The sequence below is a fragment of the Bombus flavifrons genome, chromosome 6 (genome assembly GCF_040668555.2).
Source record: "Bombus flavifrons isolate JBK064 chromosome 6, iyBomFlav1_principal, whole genome shotgun sequence".
Lineage (NCBI taxonomy): Eukaryota > Metazoa > Arthropoda > Insecta > Hymenoptera > Apidae > Bombus > Bombus flavifrons.
The window spans coordinates 1229954-1245507 of record NC_138447.1 but is presented as its reverse complement, the minus strand read 5'-3'; the positions used below and the strand labels follow the sequence as shown (position 1 = coordinate 1245507).

At 37.9% G+C, this 15554-nt stretch overlaps 1 protein-coding gene across 5 annotated transcripts in view; it reads left to right on the top strand.

Moving 5' to 3' along the window:
- The window catches only part of LOC138180724 (lachesin), a 299803-nt gene that overhangs the window by 95329 nt on the left and 188920 nt on the right, over window positions 1–15554 (top strand). For all 5 annotated transcript variants that reach the window (XM_069114824.1, XM_069114825.1, XM_069114826.1 and 2 more), the window contains one exon: window positions 11203–11327. In XM_069114824.1, the coding sequence (XP_068970925.1) occupies window positions 11203–11327 (125 nt within the window). The remainder of the gene's footprint in view (window positions 1–11202; window positions 11328–15554) is intronic.

Genomic DNA, 15554 nt, shown 5'->3' with positions numbered 1-15554 from the left:
CAAGATAAAGTGGATGTGAAGATGGCCAGACGGCACGACGGCGTTTGGATAAAAACGATATCTGTGTTCGTACGAAGTGTAATCCGCGTACGAGAATGATGCGAACTCGTCTGTTTGTGCGTGTAAAGTCTGTGTGTGCTTACGATTAAAAAAAGAAACGAGGTGGTTACAACGATGGATTTGTTGAGATGAAATCAAATGAAACATCAGGGTTCGATGATGGAATACGTCCCACTGATATCAAGAGACAAGTTCTTCGTACGACAATTTTTTATCGTTGGAATTCTGTTCCTTCTGGATTCGGCTATCTCTCGCAAGCCTCAAGCAGCGTTAGACGAAGCAGTGTTAAATGTAATTGTGCCAAATGTAACAGTGTGAATTGTAACTTCTCAGTACTTAGACAAATTTTGTATTCTAGAATTTGAGCAAATTAAATTGCGTTGTTATATTTTTACGAAAATATTTCATAATTTGTCAGTAATAATAATAATGATACATAATGCAGAATAATACAAAAGAGGTGGTATTCACCGCTATTACGTATATTTCATTTTAAACTCTATCTATTTTTATTTTTGATGCGAATCAAACACTTCCTACGTAAATCAAAGGTAAACACAATTCATATTTATTTTCGCCCTTCATGATATAATAATTATTTTCCGCATTCGAGTGCGAATACATCCTTCTTAAACGATAAAAAATTGAAGTCGTGTGTTTACGTTCACGTCAATAGAGCATGTTACGTGCATCAGGATTTTTCTATAAATAACTTCATGAATATTCTATACACCGTAGCATGCATAAATAACATGTTTTCATTAATGCTTGCTACATGAACAGACAATATTAAAAATTCGACCAGTATGATTATCTTTTTTTCAATGTTCACGTTACGAACGATAAAACGTTTTAACTAACTTTTTTGTTACTTCCAATAACGTGAGAAACAACTGAATATATTCGCTTAAATTGGGTATATCTCAGTTTAGGACGATAAAATACGAACAAAGCAAGAAAGAAACCGAGGCATATAGTACGATTTCCACTCTACGGTTTCAAAATCTGGGAACCCAAATAAAGAAAAAGAGAAAGAAAAAAGAGACGAAAGTTAGGAAAAGTAAAAGGGTTCTCATTCGCACAGCCACCCACATCTGCACGTCGAATCCACACTTTAAAGCTTCGCAAGTTGCCGCGTGCAAGATGTTTCTCGCGAAACCACGGTGGAAGAAAAGCGAGAAAAGAAGCAGGGTCCTTGGCCAGGACACCGTGTATATGCAAATGCTGAACACGCGCTCGCTTCCACAGTAAACTTTCGTATCTCTGAGAGAGTCGCGGGGCTATGCATGTGCATGTGCGCCTTATCTCGGATTTCGTTCGGACTTCCTACCGCGATGTTGGCGGAAACGTGAATACCGGAGAAACTAACGAAACAATCGAACCTTTTTCTTCCTTTCGATCGCATAATCGGATGCAAAAAGGATCATACATTTCTGACGATTGCCGGATATATCCCAACTCTAGTCACCTTTTAAGCCGAATCGAAATCGGTTCGCGATCTGGTCGCGATGAAATTCTGAAAACGAGAATATTCGATTACGGTGCCGCATCTTTCCTCACTTTTTGTCAATTAAAGATTTCTATTTGCGTGCACCGTAGATAGTCCTTAGATCGATCGAAATTATTTTTTTAATTTTTTGCTCTTTGTTACTCTTTGTCCGAAAATTAAATTTGATCCGGGCAACGAGAAATTTTGTATGATGATCAATGTGTAGTAAGAGTGTCGAGACTTTACAGAAGAACGATTTTCAGGCGAGCTAATGGGAATATTAGTGTTTCTAGAAAGTTGAAATAGATTAGTCTTAATGAGAAAAGGTAAAAATTAGTCAATCTATTTGCACCAATACTTAAGATTTTAAGTAGTAATTGAACTCTTCTCAAGGGAATAGTTTCATTGCGTCTATAATATCAGACATCGAACAAATATCTAGCAACAAGATTTTAAAGTCTTTCAGTTAGTCGTTAATTAACTTTACAAGCTAAGTTTCCAGCACCGCCTAAGCTTCATTTGGTTTTGGTAAGCAATCCGGTTTAACTTATACTTGAAGTTCAGATTATTTTAATTAGTTTCTATTATGTGTATACCTTCCTAATTTCAAATATTCATTAATTAATTCTGTTAGTATTCCTAGTAGTAGTATAAAAGTTTGTCTATATTTTGAAAACACAATTTCTATCTCAAGAAATGAATTTTAAAGAAATTATTCGTATTTATTTTTCCTTAAAAAATTTAATCCGTTTTCTATGTATGGACCTGGACACTAGTTCACTTAGTGTCGTCAACATATTCGTTGTTACAATTATGTCTTGAAGAAAGACTGTCTATATTGGATAACGAAGAATATTTATTGACAGAACTGATCAATACATCGAAGTTAGATCTGCCAAATATTCAATTTTCATTTGAAGTTAAACGGATTGAGACGTTATACGTACGTTCAGATGTGTCTTAAAATCGAATCTAAATCTCATTAAAATATATAGAGTCGATTTTGATATTAATTTTAATTAAGTTTAGTTAATTAAATATCAAGCTTAATTAATACAAAATTCGATCAAAAAATCTTTCTCATATTCCAGTAATTGTACGTATTTAGCGAAGGTCGACAACTGATTCGCACCGTTCGAGGCAAAATTGAAATATAAGTCGATTATTAATAATGCAGAAAGAGAAAGTGCGAAAAAAAGAGAGGGAGAGGAAGATAGAAACAGAAAGAGAGGGAGGGAGTGAGAGAGATAGAGACAGAGAGAAATAGATAGGTAGATAGATAGATAGAGAGAGAGAGAGAGAGAGAGAGAGAGAGAGAACGGTGCCATAGGAAGTTGAATAACTAAAGTTGAAATAACAAGGTTGCCCGTCACACGGCGGACACGTTTACACGTGAAAATATTTCACACGCTCGATTGCCTATTGCTTCCGTAACAGCGATATTTTCAGGAGGATACATGTGCGTTGGCACGCACGCTTACGAGCGAGCACGATATAGACGGCCCGTCTCGTCGCGAACCCCGCTCTCCTTCGAGCGGAAAATTGACATAAACTGTTGCTTCTGCTACTCCTTCACGCTTCTCTCTGTTCAAAGCACCGCGCCGCGTCGTGCACGTCGTCGGTACTCGGTATAGACTTTCGTTGCAGCCGTTCCATGCGTTAGAACACACCGTCAGACGTATTCACAACGTGAAAACAGCTTTTCAGATTTACTATCTTCTTTACACGCTTGACAAACGCTTGTCAAAACGCAAGAAAGCTCTTTAACGCCGTGATAATAACTCATTGACAACGACCTGTTCGGAGAAGTCGGAGAAGTTGTTACGAAGAAGTTGTTAATTAAAACAACTACATTCCTTTGGATTGGTAGCAACGTTTCAAAGGTAATACGATACAGCCTTTGTAGGAATTTACCTTTGAATCTGAATTTTGGGAACTTGACAGGATTTAATTGTTAAATGTGACAACTTGTTCGTCATAGCGATGCCATGGTAATTCGAGCTTAATTTTATTTTGTAATATGATTTGTAAGATATACGATTACACATATTGAAATAGTAAGATTTTCATATAAGAATAAAGTGAATTTAACGCATACGATTTATTAAAGAAGAATGCTTATTATTATAGCGTGAATTAAGTAGATTTTAAATTGTTTTTTCGTTCTGTTATCACTAACTGCGTGAGGTATAATTATTTTTAAAGACACACATTATTCCTCCTCTAAGCGATAAATCTAAGTTAAATAGAACCAGACGTGGCAAGTCAGCGATTTCTTGCAGTAATGTCAAAGCAAAAACTTTTGGCACACCGTCCTTCAACCTCTTCCTAAAAAAGCTCAAATTTAGCGAAAGCTGATAAATTCATATTACAATTGGTTAATATGATAGTGTAGTCATGGAATGCATCAACGATTGCATCAACTAAAGAGTTACATATAAAGTATCATATTCGTTTTGCAACAAGTAATCGACCAAAAATGATCAATCACATACCGATATAAATATAGATATTAATCGTCGAAGCGTATAAAAATTATTAGAAAAACACACCGAACGTGAATGGGTATATACGAGCTGGCTTCACAGAGCTTCATTCTTTCTTCCGTCAGGTCGGGAATGCAAAAATTGTTTCACGCCGCGCTATTGGTTTTATATCATACTGGATACGCACGAGAATATAGCTATTTGTTACAGCATGCATTTGTTACAATATTTACACAATTCCTTCTATCAACACATCCCGTTTGGAAAAGCCTCGAATGCGACGCCGCGAGAAATAAAAATCTTTCTTTCTGCTACTTGTAACGCACGGTACATTGTGCTCCTGCACACTATTTGATAATTCGCACGCACGTCGTTGAAGGCGTTTTATGAATTGCATAAACAATTTGAGAACGCGCGCTGTGTGTGAAAAATTTCGTCCGGAATATTCTGTTTAGGGTAATGTACTTACTAAATATAGAGATAAAACAATCATTTTTTTTAACGTGGAGGAAATCCGCACAGACACCAGGCCGCTTCTGGGGAAAACGGCGTGCTGGTGCCGGACTCCAACCAACCAAAACCTACACGATGACCGTCCCGGTTGCGATCGAGAGAGGCCCAGGAATCGGTGCGAGCGATGCCCCCCCCCCCGCGCACAATACAACCCCTAATGGAGCGGTGTGCGACCATGTCAGATCGTGCCGCCGTGCCAGGCAGTCCGGTTCCCCTACCGGACTTAATTTTCTTTTTTTTAATTAAAACGTTTTTAATGTGAATTTTTTGCAGTCTTGTTTTACAGCACTTAATTGTCTATTTTGAAGTCTGGAATAACGTGTATATATGTGTCGGAGATGAAAGGACACCGGGACCTTCCCTTTGGAATTCTTCGGAAAACCCCCAATATTTTAGTCAGTATAATTTAACTCGATTATAATTGTCCGAGATTTATGATAGTGAGTATGGGCTCGAGGCGATAACAAGTCGCTGAACGTAGCCGCGGTTACGGGATGAACGTTTTTACCTAACATAAGGATGGAGTAATTCTATAGCTTTCCTTAACCCTTAGAGTGCTATGGACGCATATATGCGTGTGGCGAAAGCTATTGGTGTGGACTAAGGACACATATATGCGTTTTCTGTAAGTGTCCGGCATGGACTAAGGACGCATATATGCGTTTGTCAATTTTTCCGAACACTTACGCAGAAGTAATACTATTACGTTTGTGTGAGATAAATATAAATGAATTCCTTATATATAATGCATATATTTTATATCAAAAATCTACTGCTTCGAAACAAAAATTTAGTGAATTTCATTTAGCGTTGATAAGAGACATTTTACGAAAATATTTCCAACGTAGAAGCATGTTAGAAGGAGGAAAGAGAAAGTCTGAAGATTTACCATTTCGTTTAATTGATAGGCATTTTCCATCAAAATGCCCTAATCGTGCCGGCACAACACAATTATCAAGATGAAAATGTGTTGTTTGTGTGAAAAATAAGAGAAGGAGTGACACGCAATACGAATGCAGAAAATGCGATGTCGGATTATGTATCGATAATTGTTTTGAAATTTTTCACACACAACTGAATTATTAACTTGTGTTATATTTACTAAATTTAGTTTCCTAGTTTATTGTTTTCTAGTTTATTACCCAAATTCTAGTTTATTGTAAATTTCAATGTTTATAATAAATAATTAATATTAGAAAATTACACTTTTGAATCATTTAATCTCGTGCAAAAGAATTACTATAACTTATTACGATTTGTGCTTTGAATAGTCAATCAACAGAGTTCAGTCTAGCGAAAAAGTACTCCGTCCACAGAGATGGTCAGCGCTGGCCGTGCGCCGTCCGTACGGACCGCATAGATCGTAGGCAAGAAATAGTTGTAGCTATTAGGCACGCGACAGTAAACATTTCAACGGTTTCTGTCGGAGATGTCAATGCATCTCCACAGTACATGTTCAGCTAGTCTGAGGACCCGCTATAAATCTTAGGATTTAGTTAACTAAAGTCCTCCAAACGGACTAACAGTGTTTATCCTAACAGTCCCTAAATCTACCACCTACTACGGGAAGATACGGGAAATCTGCTTTTCTCACGAACGACGCTTCCCTTTAGCAACTTTCTCTCAAGGGCGGTTAGCATCCTTCTTCAACCACCAACATAGAAATTAACCAATTAACAGAAACGTTTATTTCCCTCACTTTCCGAACGAAGGTTTTCCTCGACGAATCCGATGATCTCGTGTCCTTAGACACACCCCATCATAGTTCTCCTCTGCAGCATCATCGTGACAGAAAGTCATTCTCTCGTGAGGTCGCATTAGCGAGATACATAGCGTCTTCACGCTTGGTGGATATTTTACGTTTTAACAAAGAGTTAGTTCAGTAATACTTGTACCGTAGACAAGCAAGTTGAGTAGAACTTGGACTTTGGAAGAAAGCGCATTTGGTTATCCCGCTGACCGCGGATTCGTTATTGAACCTAAGATCATTGTCATTAGCATCTCGAGTATCTAATTACCACGGTTATTTGTCAAATTCTGTAATAATCATATTTGCACTAGTAAATATTTTCTCTATTGCATAACAACAATGTCTAATCCAAATGAAGATTCGCTTCACGCCCCTAACCTTAATCATAATGTGAACCCGACATACATATATATATATATATATATATATATATATATATACACATATATATGTAACTATAGAATAAAATTAATAAAGGGAATAAAGGGAGCAATGACGTAAATGCACTCTGGTCAATAAGGATATGTCAGTATACCATTGGTAGTTTTCAACATCATATTATATAACCTTATCTATCTTATATTATGTTCCTACATATTTAATCTTATACACCATTTTAATAATCAATAAGTGATTTTGAAATTTAAGCAAAGAATTTTTATATTCAAATGAAACAATTTAATTTCGAAACAGCCAGATGTAGCGAAACTACAGATCGGTCACTCAAATTAGGAAAGCTTTTGCCACAATTCTGACATTTTCTCGTATTTATAATTTGTCATAAATTTCGAACGCAAAAGAGGTAGAGTTTAAAAGCAAACTTAATTTGTTGTAATTGTATTAAAATTCAGCACATTGCTCAAGATACCAAAATTAAAAAATTTTACAAGCGGTGTTCGATGTACGCTATTACTTATATTTGTATGGTGATTTAATATTCCTTTCCACGTCACCTCTAATCCAGATATGACAATTAAATTGTGCCATCGGTTTTCAGTAATAATAACTCTCTTGAAATAACATCTCAACGAAAGAAACACAGGTTGAAGACATTCCGCAATTTTGCTACTCTCGAAAAGCATTCTCTAATCACCAGTTCCATCAGAACGACAGAAGTGGTTTTCCGCTGCGTTACGTAATTAATAATCTTCTAGAAGTCAGATAGCTAGTTCGAGAGCGATTTTTCTCTCGTGATACGTGCGGTCGCCTCGCGTATGTATTAATTAAAATTCACAAAACCACTCGAGCCATGTAATGAAGGAATCTCTCAAACTTTAATCAGCTAAGCACGTTTCGTGGAAGTCGACATGCTTAAAATATCACAGACATACGTGCACATCTAGGTGTATGTAAATGTTTGTATATTGATCGTGAAAGCTATCATGTTTCTCGATTTTGTATATTTTTCACTTTCGTCCGCTCAAGGCTGCTCCAATTAACGAAAGGCGTTGGCTATTGGCGCGAAACGCGTCACGTTTCGGATCTTCGGAGCTCTTTACAATTTCTGACGGATCGTGGTCTCGAAGAAGCCACTTCTTTCGCTGAGCACCCTTCTTTCGGTCGCTTTGACCGCTCTCTTGGCGCTCGTTAATTCGAACGACAGCCGATACTCAGGCATCGTATTTTAATTATCCCGTGATAGAAGCTACGGCTCGTGTCGGACTACTTTTACCCGTAATTAATACTTCACGATCTCCCCTAAGGCTTTCTCTGCTAAGTATGACGAGATTCTTGCTTGAATCACACTTTCCTTCTCTTTTTATTCTTTATCTTTTTTTCCAGACTGTAATGATCGCGCTCGTAATCTTCTATTTGACCTCGACTTCTTCGTTTTGCTTCTTCTCCTTTTCGTTTTTTAGGTATTTTCAGAAATTTGCTGATTGACATCTAATTGGTAGGTCAATTATTGGTTGTTGATGGAATCGCGTGAAAAAAGACTGCTTGGTTCGCAGTCGGAGAAGGTGTAAGTTTTTTCTCTAGTGGTTATTATCGAAATTTAATCGAATGTACTCGAAGGTAAAATTCTATGAGTTAATAATTTTTTATCGTTACATGGTTAAGTCATTCTAAAGATTAAATTAATAAGTGCCATAATTTATATTTCACGTAAAAGAGCGAAGATAGAATCATAAGTTTCTTCAATAATTAGAATCGTTCGCTTTATCAATTTTCTATGCATCATAACAAATAGTTTCATGGTAACTAATCAAAGCGAAGATTTCTCTCACTCTTTCTCTCTCTTACTCCTTTTCTCTCGCGCGCGCTAATTATTAGTATATAATAATGCGTACTGCAAGTAGATTTAATTAGAAGCGCGTAAAAAGTACTTGGATCTTCGTAGCTATATGACCACGCTTCATTCCTTTGATAACGTTTGTCTATTGGTTTCTGTTTGTCATATTATTCTACGCGAAAATTGGAAATATATAAAAATAAAGTGTACCAGACACATTCTGCTATTGTCAAACGAGAATAATATTATCTTGTTAACAACGAACGAAGAGTACTTACCAACGTAAAACTACGCTCGTATTCCATAAAAATTCAAGAAAATTTCTATTCTTAATGAAGCCTGTTCTGCCGGAGCAGCCATTTAACCTCCGTTCGATATGAATCTTTGATTTCTTTGAAGTTTGCAGTCGTTATGAACTGTGAAGATCAGGATGAGCCTGGCCGCGTGAAGCACATGCTACGTCGAAGGTAGGGAAGTTGAAAATACAGTCTCAGACGAAGGTACACGCGTGCAGAGGTGCACGAGCGATGGCTCCTTTGGCCCGGTACATAGCGAAGTCGATGGCAGTGGCCCAAAGAGAATTTCCTAGTAGCGCAGGTCCTGCACGGTTGGCAAACGGCAGTCACTTGGAGTTACCTTTAGAACTCACCTTTTCCTCCCCTCGTGTTTCTCCATTTTCTTTCCGTTCCATTTATTTGCTCGTGTATACGCGCATGTAAATCTAGGCTACATGAGAACCCGGAACATGGCTTCTCTGCGTGGACGACCACGCTGTTCTGCATTTATTTTTATGGACGCCGTTGTAAACAAGTATCGTAACGCTTTGTGCTCCGGACAGGGAACGGATTCTTACAGCAGAGCGTCGGAAGAATTCTGTGAGATCGTGGTTCTTGGTTTGTCGGTGAATTATATAGAATACATGATTTAATTGTGCTATTTTCAGTATATTTTATTTTATAATTTGTATAATACCGTTGTACTCAAATGTTTTACCGTTATCCAATCTTCTTTAACTTTTAATTTAGCGTGGATGCCAATTTATTGGTACGACTACCTACAGTATACGATTAAGAACTTTATATAGTTTGAGTTAAACCTAAGTTACAAAAGTTACAATTATATAGCTATATATATATAATATCTCACCGCTACTCAAACTCAAACCTAACTTGAAAAATCCATATCGTTAACTCGTTTAAACATTAACGTTCGACGTATCAAAAAAGGGGACACAAAGTTAGAGAAATGAGACGTGCATAGGACACGTGGAGTAAATCTTCGTTCGATGTCTTGACACAGCAAGAGGATTTGCTTCTGAGGTTTGGGACAGAGTTTAAGGTAAGCGCGAAGGGTAGAGGAATACAGATGCAACTGTACAGATCGTTAGAGGAATCGCGTTCGAACTCTCGAAACTAGCGTTCTCTCACTGTAGGAAATTCTTTGGCATGTCAGGTTTCTTCAGAGGTAACGACCTTTCTCATTTTTGCTAGTTCCGTTTGCCTCTTGCCCAGCCATTCGTATCTACGTCTCCGCCATCCCTTTCATAGATCGATATTTCGTATTCCAGCGTGTAATTCATAATAACGTTTGAACGGCGCGCTTAGATGTTAAAGAATCGGTAAGTGTAGTTCGCAAATCGGCCTTCTTGTTTATCGAGTATCTTCTGCAGGAATTTACAAGAAATTCTAAGCGAATCTTGGTGTTTCTTTGAGAGGATTTATTGATTTTTATTGACTTCATACATCATTTATTGACGAAGAAATTTTGAAATTTGCGACGTGTTAAATTTTAATGTATGAAAACCAGGTCAAATTTCAGAATGAATTTTTAAATAAATTTTACGTCACTGTTTCCATTGCTTTAAAATTTCCCCACAATCATTTTATACTTTTCAGAAAGGTCCTCCGCACAGCAACTTACCATTAATGTTTACTCTAATCTCTTTCTTTAAAAATTTCCTTTTAACTACTCTATTAGAAATAAATGGAGGAAACATTTCTTCTTCTTCTCCTTTCGAATTTGAAACCATTCCATGCCTTGAATAACGTCATTATCTTTCAACATCGAAACTCGTTTCGACCACGTAGCATCAGTTCGTATTCTTGTTCGTTCTTTCTCCCATAGAACGTACTCCATGAAATAATGCTATTCAACGAAGAAGACGCGATCGCGAATTTCAGGATGGATCGCTGGTACCGGTTGGACGAGACGAGTGTATCTGGAAATCCTGGCGAGGATTCGATCAGTTCCTCGCGAGAAGAACGGTCTGTTACTTTTCAAGACTGGCTGTGAGTAGATGTACCGCGCGGCAGACTTGAAAAATTGCATTTTGTATTCAATAACTAGGCTGTCAGTCCGAGCGGCGGCCTCCTATAACTCAAAGCGCATCCACACATCCACGTAGACATTGCCTCTCTTCTCCGATCGATCGATCTCTCCTCTTTCTGTGCAATCCAACCTTCGTAGGAAATACTAGTCACTCGCGGACCTCCGTCGAAAAAAAAGAAGTTTCTCCCTTTTGCGATCATAGGCCGAGTTTGGAGTTGTCTTGTTAGATGTACGAATTAATAGATTTGCGGCTGACTATTTTATCTAAAGCAGAAAATTTCTTTTAATTAAATATTCAAGCCTGCATCAACATTATGTTAACAGTCGTTTTATTTTGTTTCAGTTACAGTTGTTTCAGTTACCAGCGTACCGGATCCTGAGTTCATTGATGAAATAGGAAATATCACAGTGCCAGCAGGACGTACTGTAAAATTAGCCTGCAGTGTCAAGGACTTGGGGCCATACAAGGTAAATAAACGTATTCATTTGTACAAATTTGCTATAGCGCGCCTTAAAACTTACTTCGCGAAATTTCCTTCTACTTGGAATATTTCGTACAAAGCACGAGCCAATAAACGTGCGACGTCTAACAAATGTGCAGGGCGAAGTTTCTGGAGGGCGGCGGCACGTTCGCAATCGTAGCAAGGAAGATCCGCATGTTTTGAGATGAGAAACGCGTTAGCCCGTCGGACGCGACGAGCGTCGCGATGTATGCTAAGTAAGTGGCAGCAGGCGCCTCGGAAGTTCTCCGTTAGCTCGACGCTGATTACGTGGCATCGTTAGATCACGAGATCGAGCTGAAATCGTGCGGAGCTTTGATGAACGCGATTCATCAATGAAGGAGCTCGTTAAAATCGAAGCGCGCTCTACGTGAAACGCTGGGAAGCTTCGTGAACGAGCCGAGATATACGTGCGTATCCTGGTGGTAGGAAGAAGGTGTTCTTGAATAATTTTCTCATTCGGTGCACTCATATCCTGCACGTGAATAAATTAATTGCTTTCTCAGCGGGCGTTTTTAGTCCGAATGTTTACGAATTTTTACGCGATGGAAAATGATATTTAGGCAACGAGTTTCGCTAGAGATATCGGTTGTCGTATATATCGAGAAGTGTTTGGTATCTTGAATTAATTATATCAAGGACAAGGAATGTTTTAATGACGCGATGCTACGTATTGAAAGTTGTTCCCCAAAAATTCAAGAATTTATAAGAAATTTAATCTTACCTTGGCGTTAAATTAACACATTGTGAAAATTAAACTTAAAATATAAACACATATACTATTAGATAATGCATAAATCTCAACTCGATACTCGTAAAGATATCTTACAACGTACAATTCAACAAAGATTCGACTGCCCAGCAACTTTTTATACGATTCGAAGGATATAATTAACTACCAAGAGCTGGATAAATTGAAAAAGGAAGTATATAGCTGCACTCGACACCAGTGTTATTCGCGAGTATGATTGTTAAGAAATGCCAAGGCAGATGCTTAGAAACGAGTTGTTGAAAAGAAGGAAGAAACATACTCAAAGGACTGCAGTGGCTAGAAGGGGGCATAGAAGAGGAAACGGACGACGAAGTTCGTCGGCCACCTGAAATTTTCCATCCGCAGTAGGGAGGAAGATTGAATTGGCATCTTCTGGACTATCGCCAACTCGTACGTCGCGTAAGGGTCGTCGTGTCGTCGTCTTCTTGCCGTTTCTCGAATCTTAAATTCGGAATCCGTTCGATAGGATCCTTCGATGCGTTTAGGACGTGGTGACTTTTCTTTAGTACTACGCGAATCTTCGAAACTTTAATTTTACGTGCACGTTCAGAGCGAAGAAGCAGGATACGTGGAAATCGATTACTGAAACGAGGCAAATCGCTAATACTTCTTCTGGCTTATGGAATTGCAATTTGGAAAATTGAAAAATTCACGAAAACTAGTATATTATAAGATGGAATTTATTTCATGGAATATTTGATTACAATACCTTATCTCGAGATTAATTAGTTGAAATTAGTTCGTCAATTCAAGAACTCGTGACGTTTCTCCGTGTTCTCCGCGTATTTGTTGGTCTCGAAGATGCGGTTATGAAAATATCCTCATCTTCAGTCACTAATGAGCAAGAGAAGTCAAACTTTGTGCATTTTAATTAAAGTTCGTCAGATCGTAAACCAACAACCTTTGTTAAGCATAGAAAACATAATATTAAAAATAAAGAGGTTACGTTCGTTCTATAATTAATCCACGTGGATAGAAAAAGCAAATCTAAATTACTCGAAGGTATCGAATTAAATCAACAAATGTACCTATATCGATAATCTTTTTCCTCCAGTAGTCAACTATAATTATATCGTCCACGCTTAAAAATATGAGAGACGTTTATCTAAATTCGATTCTTTTAGACTCGTAAAATTACATTAGACTCGTAAAAATAATCTAAAGAGAAATCCTCCTTTGAGGGTGATTACACTTAATCCTTTTGATAGGATCCTGAGAACATCTAATAGCACTATAAAGACGGCGACGGTTTGTCAACGATCAGAGGGCGTGAAGTGATTCTATACCTCGTTATACAAGTTGCTTCTAGCGGGCAACCCTTCTTACGAGTCGTATAGCGACCCCTAGCGGCCCTTAGTATTCCGTGGAAAGGTCGCCTAGGGATCGACACCGCTAAACACCCGCTTAGATCGACCAAATCGTATCCTCTAACCTGGATGAATCTTTCCACTCCAATGTTCAGTCGGTTTACTATTCATTAAGTAGCGTAACGCAATTACATCGAAGGAAAAAGAATCAAATTTTGTTACAAAAATTTTGTTGTCGTCTTAAATAAAATACTTCATTTTCCAAACCGGATAATTTGAAATATGATGGTGAGACTCTATGGTGAAGAGACACCAAAAGAATCCTAGCGGTGGTTCTTTCATACAATGTTATCTGATTGGCCTTCGGCGTTTCATGGAAAATCACCGCGGGAAGCGACATCGCTATACACACACTTAAACCGGTCAGCTCGCACCCTCGAAGCGAGACCAAGCGATTACCTTACGATCATCCGGCTCGCCACTCGTCGCATCCGGGATCGCCTCGGTATCGTTGCCGACGTGATCCGATATCGTGGTCACATTTATAAGTTTATTCGTCGTTAGATCGATTTTACAACTACACCGCCGCGAATTTTCGACATGTTATATGGTGAATAGGGAACAGACTGCTATTTTCATGATTCGCAGTCCCCCAGTCTTTTTCCTTAACCTGGATCGTTTTATAAATTCTTGAATCACCGTTTAGTGCTATAACCGCATGGTGGAATATAATTCATGGTATATATTTTTCTTATTTCTAGTATGATGTTTCACTTTTCAAAAGACGTATTGTTAAAAAATTTAATATTTGATCCTTTTGCTCTTGACGACAAATTTTACATAAATGGAACATCGAATATTATACGAACCAGCAACGGCGCGAATAAGTTAACGCGCCTCGAGAAATATAAGCTGGATGCAAGAAAAGCTCAATTTCTTTTACGGTTCGATCGGGTTAGTTCGACATCACAAATGGCTTCAATAATGCTTAGGATTCGCTGTAGAAATATTCGCATTATGTGAATCTGTGGCCGTTTATTCATTTCCGCGGATGGGTCTGTGGTGAAAATCATAACTAAAAAGGCATCTGTCAGTAAAATATATCTACATCGTACAAGAAAAGTATCACGAAAAAAAAAAGGTATTAAAATTCCTCTGTCGCTGTTTCGCTGCGCCGTCAATACAGAGACAGTGAGAAAAGTCGATTGCCGAGGAATTTCCCCTTATATTTATTGGCTTCTGTGGTGTAACATTCGTATGGACGTAATTTGAAAATGTTTTACTTCTTTCCTTCTTTTTCTTCTTTTTTCTAATTGGCTATGGTTAATTATACTAATTAGTTACATCTATGCTTATTCATCGTAGAAACGACAATCAAATGATAGCTTGTTAACGAAAATCATCACGTGTTTCGGTCCCACGTTAGATGGAATGATGGTGAATATTTTCAACAACAAAATTCGCTAATCTCAATTTACAAATTCCTCAGAAATGTTATAATCAAAGGTATTTAAAGATCTTTACGCAAATATTCCCCTACGTTAATAATTTTTGCGTAAAAATTATCAAGAAACAAGTTCCGAGAACAACACGAATTTTATTTTCGCGTTATGGATAGATACAAAGATTTATGTAATTAGGAGAACCACATATCAACAGAAAGTCAAGCAAACTAGAACTCTTTAAATATTTATCTGAGGGAAAAATCGATACATGACATTACGAAGACAAAAATTTCGGGTTGCTTGTACAAGATCGTTATCGAAGTTGCTCACGACGCGTATCAAGGCTTCATCTAACCGGGGATCTCTCGATTTAATGATATTATTTTGCGATACTGGTCACGGCCTACATGCGATGCTGGACCTCGTAACGTGGGTAGATTGGCCGGAACGATCGACCTTTCTACGGAAATAGGACGAGGAAGAGATGCCTGATAAGAAAATGTATATTTCGATCCTGACTCAGGATGATCTTTCCGTCCGCTCCTTCATTTTACGATTATGAAAGAAAATTGTCCATGACAAGCTGGAGACATAGAAATTGACGACTCGTGGATATCTCTTCTGATATAACATACATTACATTCTATAAAATATTACTCGCGGCTTTCATT